The following is a 22,960-nucleotide window of genomic DNA, read 5'->3' on the forward strand; positions in this document are numbered from 1 at the left end:
TTTCTTTTGATGAACATAACACTGAATAACCATCTTAAAATCTTGATATATAACCTGAACTTGTGTCCTGGTTAACCACTGATTCTTCAAATTAGTATGAATTTTAAGCTGTTCGGATAGAGCATGTTTGATTTGAGCATGAGCACAAGTTTCTGTGCTGGGAGCTTAGTCATACTAAGGTATAAAGAACATTAATTACCAGATCATTAGTCATCCTTGACAGTATTAACTTTTGAAGGACTATGTTGGCTCCCGTGAGCTTGTTACAGAACAGCATGGCTCCTTCTCACTTGTCCTTCTTCTTGGCACATACCTTGTCTGCATACTCCCTCTACTCTTCTAACCATACCATGATACAGTCAGGGTTGGCAGTATGCTTTTTTAGCTTTCTAGCCCCCAACTGTGGGCTGAATAAACCATATTTATACATTACCCAGTGTTGGGTATAGTGGCAGCACCAAAAAGATGGAAAAACTATGAAGGCAACTTAATTTGATTATCTTATAAGAAAACTTAGTACTATTTTCCCAAAATTCCTCCAGTTCCAGAAAAGGAAAATGGAAAGTTACCTAAGCAACAACTTGTCTAAATATCACAATAGATTCATTGTTCTGAAAATAGATCACATTTAATCTAAGGTCATACGTCCCTCAGTCAGAAAATTCTACATTTCAGTGCTAGAATATTCCATTAGCGTTTTCATCTATCAAACTTGTAATATATGCAAATCACTTTAACTCATCTATTCATTCCTTTGCTTTCAAAGATTTTCTTTCTACTTATACACCATTTTTCAACTTTTTAAGTTATACCTAATAGTACAAGGTTGGGTTTGTTTGGTTTTTGTTTTTTCCTGTTACTGAACAAAAAGAGGAGCCCTCATGTCCAAGACCACTTTTGGATACAAAGACTAATTTTCATGATTTTCTTTTTAAATATTGGCATTAAAACCAGGTCCTCAAGCATGCCAAACATTTGTCCACTGCTAAACCATACTCGTAATCCTTTTTAAAATAAGGATGAAAATCCTGAGCATGGCAGGAAAGAAGATGTGTCCCAGGGAATAAGATATACCCTGACACTGAGTGACTCCCTCATTAAGTTCCAGAAAGCACTTCATCTTTGAAGACACAAATGTTAACATATGCATTTCCTGGCATCTGCTGAGCTCTGATACTTCCTTTTGCCCCACGTCTGCAGGATCATTAGTATCCTTTACCTGAAGGGACTTCAGTAACCATCATTTTATGTATATGCATGTTTGTCTGTGTGTGCATGTGTGTGCATGTGTGTGTGTGTGTGTGTGTGTGTGTGTGTGTGTCCACCTGGTACCCATGGAGGCCAGAAGAGGGTTTTAAACCCCTGGGAACTAGTGTTAAGACACTTGTGAACTGCCATATAGGTGCTGTGAGCTGAAACCAGGTCCTGTAGAAGAGCAGCAAGCACTCTAAACCTCTGAGCCACCTTTTCAGCTTCCCTCTATCAGCTCTCGCCCCTGCATCGGACGTAAAATCAACAAAAGCATACTTGCATCATTTTCTATCATGTTTCAAAAAGTTTCAAAAACCTAAATGTGATAACATTAACTGAAGTATTCCAGTTTTAGGAGGCATAAAAATTTCTTATAGGCTGAATTCTTCTTGAAATCAGTATACTACATAAAACTGAACACTTGCATTATCAACAAGGACAATGTTTTATTGAACAAATCTATGTACAATACAAAAAGTTTCTTGAAATGAGACACTATTGTTGATTTATTGCAATTCAATGGCTCAGTTTTAATTTGTACTTTATAAAATGCAAAGTAAAATAATTTAATGTTCAACAAGGAAGCACAAATTTCCCTTCTTGCTGAATTTGTAATATCTTTCACATAATAACAATTCCAAAATGCATATGCAGCATTTGCTCATTCTGAAAAGGTGTTTGACAGTACCAAATAAATTAAAAAATAAACACTATCATCCCTTTTAAGCTTTTCATTCATACAACAATATTAAACCAAACATGAAAATACAGCTAAACGTTCAGTGTGATTTGAAAAGAATCACAAGATCAATGATATAAATTATGTATTCATTCTATATTGGTGGTTTCAAAAACATGAATATGGCTAGTGCCCAAAGTACCAGTGTCCTTGTCCATGGAGACTCCCTCCTGTGCGTCTTCTGCGTCTAGCAGCAAGGATTCAGGTATGTACTTGTCCTGACCTCACTGACATAGATTTTATTTTAAAACAAAGATGTGAAACTTGGTCCATGTATCCTCCACACAAAAGTAGAAAAGAAGAAAGGAGAGGGGCAAGGATGTAAGACAAAGCTTCCTTTCCTTCTAAATCCCAAACCAGAACTGCTGCAAGTTCACACAAGAGCAAAATGCACACATTCTTTAAGAGGTAAAACTGAGAAATATAGAAAGAGGTAAGAAAAATGTGGTCAAACAGAACTTTACGTGACATTTTGATTTGATTATATATGAACCAGTTTTATCTATAAGAAAATTTTCTCCTAGCAACACAAGTCAAGAGAAAACCTTCAAATTAAGATTAAAGACAAAACAACAGGTGGAATTTGTTTAAGACATCTTCACACAAACTTCAAAATTCATGAAAATGTAACACTTTGTGGACTTATATTTATAGCAGTGGTTATAACATAAAAAATAAAGAAATGGTAAAATGTTATTAACTGGAAAATGTACAAAGCAGAAATTACGTTTCAAAAAAAAACTTCATTGTGCAAATGAACCAGTTTCCAAACAGAATTTTTATTACAAGATATACTTTTAAGATGAACTAAAAGTCAATTATTACATTTGTAATGTCGGGAAATATGGAAAACATTTTGAGTTGAACTTCAAGGATTTAGAACTAACTTACGAGTTGTACTTTCCTGTTATCTGTGTGTAAATTCCACAGCCTAATGTAGGCTACATAACAAAACTAGAACAAACTGAACTCGGACTGGAATGGACTGATGACTGTCACTGCATAGTCGCAAATGCCCATGGAAAGTAAGAAAATGCAGAACCTTAAAACAATCCTCTGATAGAGATTATTGGAAAACAATTTCTAAAAGTCTGGATGCCACCCTGAAAGTAATGTCACATTTTTACAACCTCATTCAAGTAGCCATAATGTTCCAAAAACTTTTAATATGTGTGATGAGATTGCTGGAATAACTGGAACACTCAGTTGACAGTGATGTAAAATGTGTCTAAAGAATTCGCCTTTGTGTTTGTAGTCTCTTTATCTCACCGTAGAGTAATACACAATTAGGTAAAGGAGATCTGTAAGCATCTTCTTTTAATAATAGATAGGTGGGAAATATCTAGAGGATTTTTTTTAATCTGTAAAACATTTGTTTTAATAATCCATTAAGTTAAAATCTTCCTTAGGGAAATTAATGGTCACCAAGGACAGTAATGCATTAACATATCTTATTGTGTTCCTGTTGTGCAAATTCTGGTGTAAATACTTCCTTAAATATAAAAATTATTATGCGAGCCAAATTTATCACTATTGAAGAAAGTACATTAGTATGGCTTACTTTGGAATAAATTCTCCTAACTGAATAAAATGAACTCTTGATCTGATTCTTAACTGACATACTTTTAAGCCAATTATTTTCATAGGACCATACTTAGATAACTCACACTAATGTCTAAAGGACTTTACTATGAATCATCAAGCAATGTCCTAAAACTATGTACAGATAGAAATATCCCAGTGTGCTTTTACCATTATTCACATTGAAGAATTTTTAATTCAGTGTTTTCCTTCAATTGTCTAGCATGTGATGGTCTTAGATTCTTCTCGCATCCCCCCAAAGTAACTGATACTTTTCTTACTTTTCTACTTAACACTGCTGCCTTTTAAATATAACTAACTGACTTTACAGAAGTGGAATGCTGAACATTCTTATCAAGAGCTTATTAGCCAAGCACTGTTTCTGTTTTGATTTTAATTTTTCAATGGTGGCATGCCATTCACTGAACTTTGACCTGTCTACTTAATTATCAGGAAAAAATGTTACAATCTTTAGTAGATAGCATGGTGGTAAATCAAGCTTCATTTCTATGTGTCAGCTTCTAAATTATATCACAAACTAAAGAGCAATGAACAGTTCTATAAAATATGTTTGACCAGAAGGGAAGACATAATGAATATGCATAACAAGAAAACAATTCCCATTTTCAGAATGTTTTACATTGTTTATTGTAAACCAGCTCCCCCTCCACCTTGTACTATAATGAATCAACATTTTCCTTTCTTCAGTAAGGCCATAGCTGGTTTTTATTTCTGACTAGTTATCCAAATGTGTTTTCACATAAGCAAAACTGAACATGCTGCTACTAATCACCATAAACTTTTAAAAAGTGTGGTTTCATGGATAACTGGTACTTTGGGAGTTTTATAACCCTTTTGGAGTCTTAGCTGGCACATCTCCTCTGCAAGTTCATTCCAGAAAATGTGCTTTGTCTTTTCTTTAGTAATCCGAGACCACTCTAAAATTAAGGCCATCAGGGAAATAGCAAACTGATGATGCATTTTCTTGTAGTGTTTTTTTTTTAAAAACACTACTGCATGATCAACAGATCTGAGACATTATCAGGCACCTGTAAAATAAAATACGTGTTAATTCAAATTTTATAGATTATAGTAGAAAAGCAAGCCTTATATTTCTGGTGTCCATATGTGCATGTGCTTTGTAGTGTACATGTATGTGTATGCATGCCTGTGTGTGGGCACATGTGGAGACCAGAGGCTGATGCTGGATTATCTTTCTTGAGCCCTCTCCACTTTATTTGAGCAGGCTCTCTCACTGGAACCCATAGCTCACAGATACTGCCTATCTAGCTAATCAGCTTGCTTGGTGAGCCTATCTGAGCCCCCTGTACGCTGGGATTACAGGCGAGGAGGCACTATGCCAGCCTAGCATTTACATGGGTGCTGGGGATCTGGATCTAGTCCTCACCACTGCACAGGAAGGATTTTATCTGCTGAGCCATCTCTCCAGACTCTTCTATTTTGACAGCAATTTAGTTTCACTTGTTTTATATACTACCATGCTGATAAAAATGACTGTTTCTACAAATTCTATTATGTGAAACTCAGAATGAAGAAAAGCCACTGGTAGTAGAAAGAGTATAGTAATGTAAGAAAATCAGGAGAAAAGAGTGAAAAAGACCGAGTACCAGATTCCACAAGTTCAAAAGCCTATACAAACGACCTGTGAATTTGTTGTTTAATCCAAAACAAGGATATTAATCTCATAAAATCATAGTGGTTGTGGATTTAAAGGAAACATGTGAAATAGTGCTTTATTATCTGGGCCACACAGATGTTAATGGTTTTAATAGTACAAAGATACATTATGGCTATATTGATAGTATCTTTCTATAGATAGAGCTACTGAAAACACATAAGACTTACTTTCATCATCTGAATCAAATCCAAAGAGTGTCTGACATTTCTTTTGTGCAAGATGAGCCTCAAGTGCTTCTGCATTACAGTAGGTGGTCAGGCATTTGCCACATCGTAATCTTTTTACTGGTTTTTTACATATGTTATCTTGATCAGAACAGGAATCTACTCGATCAGTCAGAAATTTTCTGCGTTTTGGCATACTAAGGTATCGTTCATCAAGGTAACTGGGAGGCAATGGTCTGACATATGGCTTTGTTAAAATTAAGCCATATGAAGTATGTTCACTTGTAAGATTTGGTTTGGATGGCGCCTGAGATACTGACAGGGCATGGTGTTCTTGTGATACAACATTCGGTAAAATAGAACCATTTTCCGTCCTGTTTCTATCTGTTTTCAGATTAGGATCTGATGCACCTAACAGTGTTTGCTCTATTTCACTGTGTCCATTGACTAAGTCACTGGTACTATGACTATTTTCAGGATTTGGCTCTATGGCAGGCATCTTTTGGTCTATCAAGCTTATATTTGAAACAGTATCATCAGAATGTTCATTTCCATTCTGAACTAAACTGTCTGTTTTCTTTTCCATAGTGTCTATACATGTCTTTGGTTCTGTAGAATCTTTCCTTGATTTACTAGTAGAAACTGGCTGATAAATCATTTGGTTCTCATTACTAGATGGGTCTATTTCCTGATGATTAGGAACTGCTGCACTCAGTTGTGCAGATGATTCCGGAGTTTTGCTTAAGTAATGCTGGGCCTCATGTTCATATAACAGAGGAAGATCTTCAAAAAGCTCGTGGCATTCTGGAAAACTACACTGAGCTTGAAATATCCTGTGACTTTTTGTATGCTGAGCAAGCTGGAATGGCAGCTTAAATGACTCATTGCAATTAAAATGCAAACAAAAGTACACATTTGGATAGCTGTGTCTATTAAGGTGATCTATAAAATGTTGAGAATCTTCAAATTGCCTTTGGCAAAATTTGCATTTTCCTTTGCTCCACTTCATTACTGTTTGCCGCACATTTAAATCAGTTGGATGTACAGTCCTTGCATGCATATTTAAAAATCCAATTCTTTTAAATATCCTTACACAGCCAAGAGCAGGGCACTTGAAGTTGCCTTCTTGGTCTGTAGCATATACATCTTTTGGATGGCACACAGTTCCATTGATTTTATGAAGTACTGATGTTTCTTGATTCAGGTCATAATCATCTTCATAATCATCTTCATTTTCTTCCTCTTCATAGTCATCATCACACTGAGGTAAAGACTCGGAGATATTATTGAAAGAAGTGTCTGGTCTGCCATTTTCAATAGCATTCTCTGGTCTACCAATGGGAATTTTAATGAATTCAGCCATGTGTTCACGGATGACCTCTTTGTTTCTATCACTGGAAGCAGTCAATGTCTCTATTTCTAAACCCTTAGTATTTGAATTTCCATTTTCAAAAGAAATGGACGATTTGGAACAGTTTATCTCTTCCAGAGTGATAACTTCTGGATCATCCTGTTGTGCTGTAGCAATCTGCTGTCTCTGGATCTTCTTAACATGGTTCTTTAAATGCTTCTGCATAAGTCCTCTGTTTCTAAATTTCCTACCACAGATCACACAGGAAAAACTGCCTTTTTTCTGATGAGCCTGGGCGTGCCTTACAATGTGGCCACCTAGGAATTCCTTGTTACATAACATGCACCGATGCCTTGGGACACTGTGATCCACTTTGGAAGTGTTAAGAGCAGTGAGGCTTCTCTTCACATTAACATGCCCTTTAGGCTGCACTCCAGACACATCATCAAAATCAGTCTCTCCAGGGCTCTGATCTGGGACTGTGTCAAGCCCTTCATCCACGCTCTGCTGGCCCACTGTCTTTTTTAGACTACCTGCAGAATTCTCCAGTGTATTTTCATTCAGAAGTCTCACTGCTGACTTATCACGCAGTAATGCCACACAGTTTTTCTTAATCATTACAAAGTTCCAAAACTCAGGATCAAAAAACAATCCCTTTTTCAAAATTGGCAGTAATTCAAAGCGAACCCGATTTTGAACAGTACTTGTGCCTTCACTATACTCTTCATCAGGACGTCTGTAAAGCTCTTCAACAGTGTGGTAGGCCTCTAAGGAACGCTCGAGAAAAAATACTGAGAGAGCACAAACCCTGACGATCTCTAGATCATTTGGCAAAAAATATGCAATTGTCTTATAAATTAGACATTTAGTTTCAGGATCATCATGAAGATCAAGCTGGAGGGCACAACCACATATTTCAACACAAATTTGTAAGCCTTCTTCCTCAACCTGGAAAAAACAAAAATAATCCCACTAAATATAACTTAAAAAATCATTTTAACTGCTGTAGCATTTTAAATACAACTCCAAAAGGGAAAGCTTTATAAACAGTGTTCTGAAGTGTAGGAAGAATTGCTACTGTACATCTCTTCAATAATTATGAGGTTTTTACTCTTCTATAACATGTATCTTCTATTAAATGATAATAACCTGATATAGGTTTACATTTAATTTTCAAGTGAGAAAAGACCAATAACCACAGTATAAAAATGTTTGCAAATTGTAGAATTTCTTTCCATTCTGAGCTCACTTGGGGGATCATTCTCATTCTCTGACAGAAAGAGATAGACTATAGATATTCGAACAGATGCCAAGAAGTAACTATTTTTTTAAGATCTATGCAAATTTTGTCATATTAAACAGTACTTATAATACTGGTATAAGATATTATTATTGTTATTATTATATATGATAGGCAAGTGCTTTATACAAATATGAAAGGGGGCATCATACAAATCTAATGAAGTATAAGAATAATAAGCCTACTAGAAATTGTATGAAAACAAGTCAACTTTTACTTCTGCTCATGATAATTATATTAGCTTTTACTGCAGAATTTTTAATGATCCACTGCAGTTGATTTTATGCCTCTAATGATTGAATAATCAATACTTATTTGAATAGGACAAGAAATCAGAATTGTCTTTATGTTATAAGGTATCTGTGTGTGTTGCATGTCATACTGCCTACATATGGTTATGGATCATAGGAAAAAGTAACCATTTGCAAGCCTCCTGTTCTCTTTGTCTCTTATAGTATGGTAATCTCACTTAACTAGATAGAGTTTTACTATCAACTAAGATTTTCTGAGACAGTGAATGGGTATGATCACATCATTTGTAAATTAATGTTCAAAAACAGAACTTATAATGGTAAAAATGATAAATTTGCTTAAGTCATAAGAAAAACATTTCATATTGAAGCAATTGTTCTCAAATTAAGTAACAACAGACTGGCTTTTTCCCCTCTATTTCATGTACCATGCTGAATGTTTGAAGCTGGAGAGAAAAGATTGTGACATATAGAGAATGCAGCCTTAAAAAGCTAAAACTAAAAGGATAAATATCATATGTACCTCATCTTTAATGATTTTCATGAAAGGAAATATGACTCTCACATTAGTTGCTGTTCTTAAAAGTTGATAACATTGATCTACAAACACTTGTTTCGAAGGATTCGATTTAAGCTGTAGTTTACTCCATATGAAAATCAACTCCCTGTAAATGAGAAAAAGACATATATCAAAAAAATAGTTTATTCAAGTACAGACATTAGTTACCTTTCCCCGATTCTATACTATCCTAGCTAGGATATACATAAAGTAATTATAAATGTGCACATTATCTGTCCTACCTTTGAGATTAATATAAATTAAGAGAGAAAAATAAAAAAGAAATTATAATTTTGCATTGATAGTAATGATTTCCAATGATAAGTTGGCACACCTAAGAAATTTATAGTGTTGAATCAAAGCAGTTCTAATTTTAATGTACTAATACTGATGTTATAACTTTAAAACACACACATTGACCTTTAGTATACTACTGTCAGAACACCATCCAAGAATGGAGTCATGTGAGATGAATTCTGAGTGCTTGTGAGAAAACTCCAAGAAAATAAGACAAAAGTCTTGTGACCCCATTTTCTTCAAAAACACAGAATTGTTCTTGGAATGTGTTTTCATGCCCCTCCCAGGTGTAGCAGATAGGAGTGAGTTTACTTCTGATTATTCATTACAACAGGCTATTGTTATTTGTTTATACGCCTCTATGGAAAAACATGTTTTTGCCATGTGTGGCTTGCCCTTATGATTGATTGTACACTGTACTCATGTGATTCCTCTTAACCTTCAGAGTATAAATTGTCTGATGCTCTCAATAAAGTTAGTTATTGCATGAGACTTCAGTCCACCTCATTTATTGGCTTCATTCTCCCAGGTTACAGTGTCAACTAGAGCAATAAACATACTACTTGCAAATTTAGAAACGAGTATTGTAGAGTATTTCATTCTGTTAAGATACTAAAAGTAATTTTAAAATTTTAGCACTATTATAGTACTGATTTTGAAACTGTATCCTTTATATCATCTTTAATCATGTGCTTTTCTGGTAACATGCAATACTTTTGAACAGACAAACTATAGATAGATTCTTTTCTAATCCATGGTCAAGGACGAACAAGAACAAATAAAGCCAGTGGGTTTTGAGGTAAAGGCAGAACATAAGGATATAACTCAGAAAATTAGCATACTTTAAAATCTGCCCTAAAGTTATGCAAAGCATTGTAATTTGGAACTAATAAAATAGTTGGTAGAGTTTTCCTTTTTTCAAGTTATTTACTCTGTCTTGTGAGCCCAACACATCAACACATGCAAACAGATTTGGGCTCACTGGGCACTGGGCTCCTATCTGCATAAGAGGGCGTTACCTTGTAAGTAACACCAGGTAAATACAATTCCACTAGAAAGAAATGTAACAAATCTGGTATCAAAAAGTGCTTTGGGCCAGGACAGAGTAACAAACATTCTTCAGTTAAAAATTCATTACTCCATTATTCTGTAGTATGAAAATTTTTTAAATGATTATCACTGTTCCAGTGAGGAAGCAACGATGTGTTTGCTACACACAGTGATTTTGGTTTTAAATCTCCTGAAGCACTGCCTTCCTGAGATGCTGGATGGGCTTGTTTATGTATTTTATGAATCATATTTCCCAGGACTAATGCACATAAATCTCCTCAGTAACACAGTGTATGATGGAGACAGTAACTGACACTTAAAAACTAAAAAAGTCAATGTTTACAATAAAGACTCAATATCTTTTTTTTTTAAAGATTTATTATGTACAGTGTTCTGCCTGCATGCCAGAAGAGGGCGCCAGATCTCATTACAGATGGTTGGGAGCCACCATGTGGTTGCTGGGAATTGAACTCAGGACCTTAGGAAGAACAGCCAGTTCTTCTCCACTGAGCCATCTCTCCAGCCCAAGATTCAATATCTTTAAAGACATCAATAGTGAACTGCCTGGTAATGTACTAAAGTTTAATAAGTCACTAGCTTCTTACATACATTCAATGTAACCTTCAGGATACCAAGAAATAACATTTGTTCAATAAATTTTTGTTAGCTGATAATCTGGGGTATTTTATTTTATTTTTGGTCTGTTACCATTGTTTCACAGATGCCAATCAACTATTCTATAACTAAGCTATTGCCCCCATCCAGATAATCTGGTAACTATTATATTCCTAAATGCTGAAGCTTCTTGAGGAATTTAGTAAGGTAAGTGTACACATGAAATGAGATTAAAGATGATGGTAAACATTTTAAATAAGGAGTGTTTTTGTAAAAGGGAGATGGATAAAGAAAGCAGGCAGATCAATCTGAATTATATTTAGGAGCATATATGGCCTAACTGCAACAGATTTTTAAGACAAAATGATGCTGGAAACCATAAGATAAATAATTCATTTAGTATTTTACAAATGAACATATTACATATATATATATCCCAACTTATTCCAAAATAATATGAGATTTTAAATGGACATTCTTCGCACACAAAAGTTTTGTTTTGTTTTTTAATTCTTAGGTGGTAAAAGAATTTTGTCTGTGTTAAATCAGGGATGGGGGTTGGACTTGGTAAGCAAAATACATCCCTGTACCCCCCCACCCCAAAAAAATGTGGCTGGAAAGATGGTTTGGTGGTTAAGAACTTGGAGTGCTGTTGTCGAAGACTCTAGTTCAGTTCCTAGCACCCATGTTTGATGGCTCACAAACACCAGTCAACTCCAGCTCCAGACGTTCTGATGCCTTCTTCTGGTCTCCAAGGGTATCTGCACTCACATGCACATACCCATATACATACACACTAATTAAAAATTAATAAATCTAAACCTTTTTAAGCAGTTGAACACTTTCACACAACTGTAAGGAAAATATAAAGTCCAAATCCACTAATCAATCCTCCTTCTGTTCATCATTTCTCCATTTCTACTTATGATCAGAAACACTTACCATATGTAGTACATGTCCCCATTCTGGAGCTGTGGGATAAGAAAGGATTCACAGAGTTGTAAGGCTAGCAAAGTCTTGCCTTCCTTTTCAGTGTTACAGATGATATCAATTCCACTCTTGCAGTCAGTTTTCAACAAATGCTATAAGAAGAAAGGGAGAATCAGTTCCTGTCATCAACAATGTATAAAAATCTAGTTGCAGTTACTGATTAAAATACTTGCAAGTACTGGTAGATTTCTAGTTTCTTTTACAATTATATACTATATTGAAATACTTTCATGGTCTCATAGTTTTAGAGTATAACATATGCATTTCACAAGTACTTGCAAGGTCATCAATGCTTATGGGTAAGTAAGATTCAGATTAGGAAAGAATTCCTTCTTTTATTGTGAAAAGCAAACATAAGCATTTACCTTCTTAGCACTTTAAGAGGAAAATCATGTTTCTCAGTTTTTTTTTTTTTTGGTTTTTCGAGACAGGGTTTCTCTGTGTAGCTTTGCGCCTTTCCTGGAACTCGCTTTGGAGACCAGGCTGGCCTCAAACTCACAGAGATCCGCCTGGCTCTGCCTCCCGAGTGCTGGGATTAAAGGCTTGCGCCACCACCGCCCGGCGATGTTTCTCAGTTTTTATTTGATGTCTGAATCATACCACAAATTTAGTAAATATATTGTATTAATTCAATCATTTGTTAATATCAGATTCTGACTAGTTCACATGAACTTAAAGAATGGTCCTAAGAGAACACATTCAGATAAATCTTGGGTATTACTGCAGAAGAAATTCCCTAACAGTGGGCTTCTGTTTTAATTTTAGTAAGGTTGAAGTGGTAAGAGGAAAAAAATCGTCTCAGATGATACCTCCCGGAATAGCTGATCCTCTACGGGTGACATAAACAGACAGGTGAAGAGTGCTTGATGGAAGTACAAGTCTTTACCGATTTCTGGGTGATTTATACAAGATTTAATAAGAGCCATTGCTTCAGGTATGCGCTCACAGGCAATTAGGTATCTGGCACGTAGTTCAAAGAACAGTGGATTTTCAGAACTTAAGTATTTGTTCACTATATTAAAAAAAGAAAACATATTATTACTCTAAAAAAATATTCAAACTTTGCTTGAAACTTTACAACTAAAACATCCTATCTAATGAGATTTAAGTAACATGCTCCATAATGAAATTTTTATTTTTGCATAGTCAGTTAATATGGCTGATAAAATGAAAATAAAACACTAAAACAGTGCTCAAGAAATACTAGTTGATTTCTTCTCAGTCTAAAAAAAGGGGTAAAAACAGAATTAAAACTTTAGAAAAGGGGAAAAAAAATCAAATGTTCTTTAGTTCATGAATGCATTAGAATGTTTCAAGTAGCAAGTGTAAAATGCTCCTCTAGTCTAAGATTACACACTTTTGCTTCTTGTAGTCCCACATTCTCATTATTATAAAATACTGAATGCTAAATTAGTACATTAAAACCACATTAAATCAGATTAACTGTAGAGAAGTGTAAGCTAAGTTAATGAAAAGGCGGAATCATGAATAAATAAATATTAAATAAAATTAATGCAAAGTTGTGCCAAAGAGGTCTATCACTATGTTCATGTATCACCAAGGATAATTACTAATTTATGCTTACTTTCATTTTCATAATATACAAACACACTTAACTCTGTAAGTTTATTTAAGCCTAACAACAACCTTATGACAGGTGCTATGCTATTCAATTTAGAGATTAAATGACTTTTCCAATGACAAAGAAATCAGTGGCAGAGACTAAAGTGGAACCTATAGTTTACGATTTTTAAATTCAAACATTTTGCAATTATTGAAGTTTCATCAAAAGCTACTAAAGTGTTGATGGACTATATTTTATTTTGACTTAAACATTTTACTTATACTTCTGTTTAAAATGTATAAGTAAACGCTGACTTGGAGTTAATGCAAAAATAAATTTCAGTCTGAACTTTACCATAATGACTACTATCAAAAGAGTCATCGATATTAAAGAGGCTCTAGAGAAAGAGCCTCTGCCCAAAGGAGGAATGCTAGTTAGTTAGAAAAGGCATGTTCATTATTTTAATGTGATGCCCACCTGAAGAGCCCTCAGCCTTCACACCAGCTAACAAGAAGTCTGGCTCTTACTCAATGAAGCCTAAAAGCTCCCTTAAAAGCCTAATAAATTTTCTTCTCTTCTGCACTCTTAAAAAATTATAAAAAACAAAAAAATACTGTTAATGGTGTGTGTGTGTGTGTGTGTGTGTGTGTGTGTGTGTGTGTGTGTGTGTGTGAAAGAGACAGAGAGAGAGAGGAGAGGGAGAGAGAGAATGTGTGCGTGCCTGTGTGTATTGTACTCAGGTTAACAAGCTTGTCAACGTGGATTGTACGTGGATTAACAAGCATGTGCGGGAAGTGCCGTTCCCTTCTGAGCCATCCAGCGAGCTCCTGCCTCCTCCCATGTGTGGCTTGCTTGATGCCACCCTCTAGCTTCTCTGGCCACATTTCCTGGTTTCCTTTCATTATGCCCCTTATCTTTCTTATATTTTACTCTTCATAACTTTCCTCAACAAGCAAGTGTTTCGCCTCAATTCCAACTGTCTCCCTCTTGATCTTCTCTAAGTGCTTTCCAAGATCAAAACATCAAGCAGCAGCTTCCCATGTTTCCCTTCCTCCACACTCAGTATTAAGCCCAGCATCATAGTCCCTTCTCCACACACTCCACCTCTTAATCTGGTGCAAATGGGAATATCCTAACATGTACAACACATGCTAGTGTAAACTGTTCCCAAGTTGGAAGGGCTTGTCTGTTCTCTTGTGCTTTCTTATAACTGCACTTTATAAACTCTCTCCACGATTTCAAAATATTTTTTACATTTTTGTGTTTATTCACTAATGGTTAAGCTTACATCCTAAATGTTGGTGATGTAACATATCCTAGAACTCACAACATTTTAATACTATGGGAAACTAAAGAATTAACAGGGAGGAGTAGAGAAGAGAGCCTCTGGCTTCAGTAAGAAATTTTGGCTACTAAGAGTCCACTGTGGGTCTGTATGACAGGAGCTGATATCAAAGAAGGATGTAAGTAATGAGGGGATGAGACAATTTTTTATTAGTTTAGGAAATACTATTTCTATCCTATTTGAAATTTAACTGATTCATTCACTCATCAAGAGAACTTCAAGAGAAGTTCACTCACCAAGCTTCACAAGAGAACTCCTATGCAATCAATGGATACTCTGCATGTTCTTTTTATGAAAGGAAGTTTAGGGTTTGGGCTTTAAAAACAAAACAAAAATACAAAACAAACAAAAAAAGCATTCCTACTTAAACCAATTTTTTAAATGCAACCGAAGGAGTAAAACAAATTCCCTGTAACATCCAGTAAATACGTCAGCAGCCAGTCCCATTACTAGAAAGCACTGTAACAACGCTGGCGTCAAGAAGCGTTGGGCCAAGTCAGAAAAGCAATGGCTGGGGTTTTGACTCTCCTGAAGTACCTATCTCCTGAGATGCCGGTTGGGCTTTAAGAACAGCTTGCAACACTGGATCTTCCCATGGGCCACCATCTCTAATGATTCGAGTCACCAGTTCCAGATTCACATTTCCATATCTGCGGAGGTGATTCTGGCATTCCTACGAGAGAAAAATCATTTCGGCTTTGTGAATTTAAAGGGGTTAAAAACTACTTGATCATCATTGTCCATAAAGTGACTGATGGCCATGTGATAGCTACTAAATTGTAAGAGAAAAGGGTATCATTGCAACCTAAAGGGTGACAAAACCCTATTAGTAACAAATAGGCTTAATGCCAAAGGTTACACAGATATACATGATCAGACTGAGAAAAGTCCCATTAAAACAGGGGTAAATGTAACCAAAGGGTGAAACTTACAGGTGAATCACTTGTAGGGAAAGAGCCAGGTTGCAAAAAGTTGGAAATTAAATGCTCTGTTAAATTTACATATGGATTCAAAAATTTCCTGTTAACAATGGCAGGCAAGAGCCTAAGGGGAGACTCTGCTCAGAATGTACACTCTACACACAGGAGACACAGGTCCCTTGCTTTGTCCTGAATTTATGCCAAATCTAAGGTGCAGGAACAGGTTTCAAAACAGAAAACTCCACTTCCCTTTGTTTGGAAATAAATTTGTGATTAGCAGAAGAAGAAACAACAGCTGAGGAAAGAATTAAACCTGTGACAGGAGCAGTTTACATCAAGTTTGGATAAAGATGATAAAGTGAGTAGTAATTAATAAGAACTCTCCATCCCCTGTATTTTTTAGGTATATACAGTGCTTTTCAGTATCTTTCATTATATTGTGAAATCTGTTAAGGAAATTAAGTTGGTTCACTTAATCCTATTGACTGCGTTTGAGGGACTAGCTTTAAATATGGACCGTTCGTTTACTTGTACTGTTCACTCTGGATCATTATACACTAAGAGTTTGAAACGTTGTTCGGTACACTTAGTCATAGATTTTTGAAACATGAACTAAGACTGAGTAAATTTATTTTTAAAAAGTTGAGCTTGAGCACTTAAGGAAAAAGACAATAATGAAGCTGGCAGTATCTGAATATAGTTGAATATTATCTGCATAGCAATTAAAGCACAATTGCCAGAAGTTTTTCTGTACCTACAAAATGCCTCAGGCAGATACTTTAGCATCTTATAAATTTTGCTTCATTGTTTTTTAAATGGTGTTAAAATTTTTGCTTATTAGATGAATCATCAACTAATAAATTCATGGTGGCTGTTACTTTACTTGTATTAAACTATCATGTTTTATATCATTTGAGCATTACATTTTAGGCTAAATATTTCTACGTACTATTTTCACTTACTAGTTAAGGGAAAAGGGGGTTTTCTTTATTTTATTAAAGAACAAGATAGGAGAAATTGAAAAAAAAAGAGTTTCAAATGTGGTATCCCTTTTCCCTGGGTTGGTCTCAGGTTGCTGAGCTCAATCTGTCCTCCCACATCAGGCTTCCAGGTAGCAGGAACTAGAGGAGTGCACCACACTAAAGAGCTCAAAGTTTTTGGGTTTTGGTTGTTTTTTTTTTTTTTTAATAACAAAAAAATAATATCAAGTAGGTCAAAGGATCATTAAGTTCAAACATTAGGAAATAAGTTAACTCCTAAATGTTATTCATTCAAGGGTGTCCCCAAATTAAAATAAGCAAGTAAAAAAAAAATCCTAGAGTGGGCAAATTAGTTAAGCTCCTGTGCTCTAGCAGTTCATGGGTCTACTAAAAAGAACCTATTTCATAAGATTGTTGTGAGGGGTAAATAACAATACACAGTACTAAAAGGTTCTTGGGATATTACCTCACATATAGTAAGCAATCAATAAATGTTAGCTTTCATTTCTTACAGTAGTTTTAACATTTTGAAAAAAAAAGTGTGTGTGCATGTGTAAAATAATATATTTTAGGATACCTACTTGCCTGAGCATCAAAAACAATGTGCATTTTCTCATCAGTATGCTAAAACATTTATTATTAAGCAGTATGTGGGAAGAAAAAGTATGTGTAACGGCACATGAATTACCAGCCAATTGTCACTTATGCTGAGGTATTTAGAACTGGGCGTCTGTTAGTGTACACTGTCAGTTTCCAAAAAAACAAATGGAGGTTTAGTTTAAACCCTATGTTAAAAAAAAAAAGTTCCAAAGCCCCCTATTTAGACCACTGAAAGTTCCTGAGAGAAAGCCATAACAATCTTTTTATCTTTTGCAGCTACTATCCCCAAGAAAATTTAAGAGTAAGATAGGTAGGTAGCTGTAGCTGTGCGTGCATGTGTGTAAGAGAGGAGATATTACTGTTTCCCAGACTGCTCCCAGACTCCTATGCCAAACAAACCTAGCTCAGCGTCCACCCTGACTAGGATGACAATACACACTCTGCATCTCATAAGATACATTTTTAACTCTACCCTCCTCATTTAATGTGCAGTCCATCAATGTGATTTTCCTGGTATGTTTATTTGTGTGCTTCTTGTGTAGTATTGTTACATTTTAGAGAGCATTCCTATGATAAATAATATGATAGGTAATAAAAATGAAACATTACAGTGTGGTCTATTTTTTAAAAGACATAGTGAAAGAGAATAAATAAATATGAAAATAGTTCCCTTCTTTAACTAGTACTAATGGCTTTTTGCATGGTATTTAATCCAACACCTCCAAAGTTAGTAAGAAAGCACATAGAGCACCATAGAATTGTTTTCTCTCCTAGAGCATGGGGGATATGTTTAGAATGTTTCTGAAACAATACATAGGTGTACATAAAAACACTCCTCTACCTAAACTATTTCCTGTTGTACTTAGTGCAGTGGGCTGATCACAATTCCTTCAGATATTTCCTGTCAATCTGGTGCCTTTGCAGGGATATGAAGAAAACACAACTTTTTACTCACTTTTCTTTCAGAATCGATTGGAAAATGGGATTGATGTTCTGAAGGAAGATTTTATTCCATCCTACAGTGGATGCCATTTTAAATTCTACATGTGTCATAAAGCAGTATTTCAGTGTCTAGATCTTTTTACAAACCGGTTTGACCCCTTCATAATTAGTCTTTGTCATAATTAGAAATTGAAGGCCCAACCTGCATCCTTTTCTCCATCCTTGTCTTCAACAAATTCCAATTCACCTTGTATTTTACCTGTGCCTTTTTCTCATGTCACTCTTCTCCAAATTCCATGAGGCTATCTGAAACTATCCTAGTAAGTCAAATAATTGATTATTGTATTGTCTGTGTATATTTCCACTTCTATAGAAGTGTTTACTATCTACTTCAATCCATAACAAGATGTAACTACTGTAAATCTATACTAATCCACTCTTAATTATATATTAAGAAGAGGGTCTTGAGTGTTAGTACCTTACTTTCCTTAGGTAATTAGGAGCTTATTCAGGTCTGGAGCCATAACTCAGGGGGTCACAGCACTTGCTATGTGTAAACAAGAGGACCTGGGTTTAATTCCCAAGCACTGCCAAAAAAAATCAGGCATGCCTATAACAACATTTTTGAGGGCAAAGGCAGACAGCTTCAGGAAACTCACTGGCCAGGCATCCAACTTCAGGTTTAAAGAGTGACCCTGTCTCAAAAAATAAGGCGGAGAGTGATAAAGGACACCCAATATCCTCTCTGTCCTATGCATGTGAGCACATGAGTATAAGCACCAATGTACTCATTTGTGCATATGCCACACAACATGCTTGCACAAACACACACAAGCTTTTTTTTTGGGGGGGGCGTTTCATAGTCAGGAAAGGTATGCCAAAGAAGCTCCTTTTTTTTTCTTTTAAAAATTTTCTTTTATTTCAGATGTTTTGCCTGCATTTATGTTCCTAACACCATGTGTGTACAGTACAGTGCCCATGGAAGCCAGTAGATGGCATCAGATTCCCTGGCACTGGAGTTACAGATGGCTACGAGCTGTCATGTGGGTACTAGGAATCAAACATGGGTCTTCTGGAAGAGCAGCATATGCTCTTAACAGCTGAGCTATCTCTCCAGACCCAGAGGTATATTCTTAGTGTTAATTTTTTTTTTTTTTTTTTTTTTTTGGTTTTTCGAGACAGGGTTTCTCTGTGTAGCTTTGCGCCTTTCCTGGAACTCACTTGGTAGCCCAGGCTGGCCTCGAACTCACAGAGATCCGCCTGGCTCTGCCTCCCGAGTGCTGGGATTAAAGGCGTGCGCCACCACCGCCCGGCTTAGTGTTAATTTTTTGATCAAAATAGATTTCATAGGCATTTGTGTAGATGAAAGCATCATCGGCATTTTTCTTACTTATAATATCATGTATCAAATTCTTTGTAAGTAAGTTACCATATCAAATGGAAGCAAAAATGTAAATGGTCTTCAGTATGGTTATTTACAAAAAACACAGATCAGTAAAATCAAGATTTGGTATGTTTGCCCAGCATGCCCGAGGCCTTGGGTTTGATCCTTAAAATCACATAAAACTGCAGCACTGGGAATGCAACAGGAAGATCAGAAGCTCAATGTCATTTCAGGCTACATAGAGAGCTGGAGACTAGGCTAGCATACAAAACCGCCTTCAAAAAAAAAAAAAAATCAAACAACAAAAATCTTTACAGTACTTTGAAAAAGTTTTTAAGATCATTTACCTATCACTGATTTTTATATTACAATTTCATTGTTACCACATGGCAAAAAAATGTAATATTAATGATCGTTACATATTTTTAAAATAAATTAATTTGTTCCTCTCTTCCATGATGAGTTTGAAAATAACTAAAAAAAATCTATGTTTTCTAATATAAAGGAACATTCACAATAATAAAAACATTACTGTTTTAGAAAAGATACTTTTAATGGAGAAAATTTCCAGTGACAGTATATTTCCATCCTATGGTTGTTATTACTATAGGCATGCTATCTTCCATTTTCACGGCAGAATTGACTGTTGGAAAGCCTTTCACTTGAAGTTTTTTAATGAGTTTTTGACCCATTTGTCAGGCCCTGAGCATCAGCTACAGACAAGGAAGGTAGTGCAATGGTTCAGCTGTAACAGAAACTAGGGCCAGAAGAATGGCTTGATCCACTAGAGTGCTTACCATGCATGAGGAACTGAGTCTGGATCCCTGAAAAAGTCAGATGTTGGATTGCACTCCCTGACCTACACCCTGATATATCACAGTCCCTTGGGAAGAACAGCAGAATCAGGACCCAGAGGCAGACCTGCTCTAAGACAAAGAAGTCAAAAGAGATAGGGAGACTGCCTGAGGAGTCCATCATTATGAGACAAGAGAATCCCTGAATCTTATTAGCCAGCTAACCTAGTCAAATTAATGAGCGTAGGGCTCAGTGAGAGCTACTACTTCAAGGACTAAGAGTGATTGAATACAACAACACCAGAAATTGACCTCGAGCCTCCACGTGCACCTTCACACATATGCACACACTCACTCTAACAAGCACATAACATACACACAACATACTACGGACATACACAGCACATCACTGCACACAAAGGACTGGGGGCAGGGTGGGGGAGAAATAATAGAAACTTAGAGGTCAACAGATTTCAACAAAACCTTTCTATAATTGGTACAAGGAATTTTAAACTGGGCATCATTATTACACAACATGTTGTAAATAAATAATGAATTAACATAACTATCAGACAATGTGCTAATCTTATTGTTCTAACCCATAACACAAGACCTGAAGACTTAAGATATGTATGTAAGACTTACTTGAACACAGGAGCCCACCCAAAGAAATACATACAAAATCCAGTTTAGTAGAAGAAGCACTTGCAGTCTGGAGAAGAAAGAGGTCCTATTGCTCTCTATGCTGCCTGCCACCAGCAGGGCAACTTACTAAATCTCAGATTTTGTCTGAATGGATGAATGAATGAATCTCTTTGTTTCACTATGTTAAAATAGGACTGGCCTTAATATTCTCTACTATTCCACATGCCTAATTTTCTGTGATATGTTATCTGAGAAAATATGGACTGCCTCAAGCATTAATATGTTGAGAATTTTAATTCTGTATTACAGTCTGCTTTCAGTGAACAATGAATATCTCAACCCTAATATGTTCTTAGAACTACTTACAAAATGCTAATCTTACCATTTTTTTGGTCATTTACATGCCTGCTCTTGACAACAACAGACATCAAGGTGGTCAGAATATAATATCTTTGTTTATTAACAAATTGGATACTGTATGGAAAAACTATTACTGCACAATATTTAATATCCTCTCGAGATAACTGCTATTCCATGGCCAGAATTCTGCTTTTTCAGAAGACAAATAATACATTGGTGGTGACAGTTCAATCTTTTAAACACTTGAACTTAGCTTCTTGGGCTAACAGTCTCTTACTTAAAATTATGCTTCAGTCAGAGGTGGTGGCACACACCTTTTGTCCTAGCGCTCGGGAGGCAGAGACAGATGGATCTCTGTGAGTTCGAGGCCAGTCTAGGCATAGTGACTTCCTGGACAGACCTTATCTGGGAGGAAAAACAGCTTAAAAATAACTCTGCCTTTTATACCTCCCTAAGTTATGTAAATTCAACAGATATAATATGATATTTTTCAAACATAAGATTATTTTTAAACACCAAAAGCAAGCATTTCTCAGGGAACGATATATAAGAATTATGAAGCAGTTAGCTACTTTAAGTAGATAAATGCCAATAAAAAGTTACTAAAGCTTTATCTCATCCAATAAAGCTAAGAATATAGTCTTCAGAAAATAGTTTAAGAATCTAAACTTGGGCTGGAGAGATGGCTCAGCGGTTAAGAGCACTGACTGCTCTTCCAGAGGTCCTGAGTTCAATTCCCAGCAACCACATGGTGGCTCACCACCATCTGTAATGAGATCTGGCACCCTCTTCTGGCATGCAGGCAGAACACTGTATACATAATAGATAAATAAATAAATAAATAAATAAATAAATAAATAAATCTTTAAAAAAAAGAATCTAAACTTAATTCTAACATCAATTATTTTCATTTCCAATGTTACATGTATGGTACACTTCGCAAATGTTTCTTTCATAGATGATACTATCTTTTCCTCTGTTTCTCACAATTAAACATTTTTTTAATTTTTATTTATTTTTATTTTATAGCATTGGTGTTTTGTCTGCATGTATATCTGTGTGAGGGTTTTAGATCCCCTGGAACTGGAGTTATAGACAGTTGTCAATCTCCATGTAGGTGCTAGAAATTGAATCCAGGTCCTCTGGAAGAGCAGCCAGTACTTTTAACCACTGAGCCATCTCTCTAGTCGCCAATTAAACATATTTTAGTTTCCATTTTTATATACACTGTCAAAATTAGGCTTCTTCAGTAAATATTTGAGGTTTTCATCCCACAGATTATTTATTGATCTAGCCCCTGTTGACTGTAACACACACACACACACACACACACACACACACACACACATCTAACTTTCCCTTAAGGGTTTTTTTTGGGGGGGTGTGGGGACTGATTATGGCAGATTTTCAGTAACTGATGATATTCTGCTCACAAGAGAAAAAATACAAGATATATTTCTTCACAGATATTTACATACATTTTAAGTAAAAAATAACCTTAGTTGGAGTTGGAAAAATATGCATGTAGACAAAAACACCCAGATACATAAAACAAAACTTTATATATATATATATACAT

At 35.6% G+C, this 22,960-nt stretch overlaps 1 protein-coding gene and 1 long non-coding RNA gene across 3 annotated transcripts in view; one reads left to right on the forward strand and one right to left on the reverse strand.

The window, feature by feature from the left end:
- LOC128112152 (uncharacterized) overlaps positions 1–22,960 on the forward strand; it is a 48,797-nt gene that overhangs the window by 5,265 nt on the left and 20,572 nt on the right. The window lies entirely within an intron of this gene.
- The window catches only part of Znf654 (zinc finger protein 654), a 54,089-nt gene continuing 32,806 nt past the window's right edge, over positions 1,678–22,960 (reverse strand). The window contains exons 4-9 of one of the 2 annotated variants that reach the window (XM_052740963.1): positions 15,294–15,429; positions 12,657–12,859; positions 11,800–11,939; positions 8,860–9,001; positions 5,438–7,733; positions 1,678–4,620 (exon numbers count right to left, since the gene is read on the reverse strand). In XM_052740963.1, coding sequence (XP_052596923.1) covers positions 4,613–4,620; positions 5,438–7,733; positions 8,860–9,001; positions 11,800–11,939; positions 12,657–12,859; positions 15,294–15,429 — 2,925 coding nt within the window. In that variant the 3' untranslated portion in view covers positions 1,678–4,612. The remainder of the gene's footprint in view (positions 4,621–5,437; positions 7,734–8,859; positions 9,002–11,799; positions 11,940–12,656; positions 12,860–15,293; positions 15,430–22,960) is intronic. The other variant, XM_052740964.1, reaches the window with a different exon arrangement.

Source organism: Peromyscus californicus, unplaced genomic scaffold (assembly GCF_007827085.1).
Source record: "Peromyscus californicus insignis strain IS unplaced genomic scaffold, ASM782708v3 Scaffold_16__1_contigs__length_79575227, whole genome shotgun sequence".
Lineage (NCBI taxonomy): Eukaryota > Metazoa > Chordata > Mammalia > Rodentia > Cricetidae > Peromyscus > Peromyscus californicus.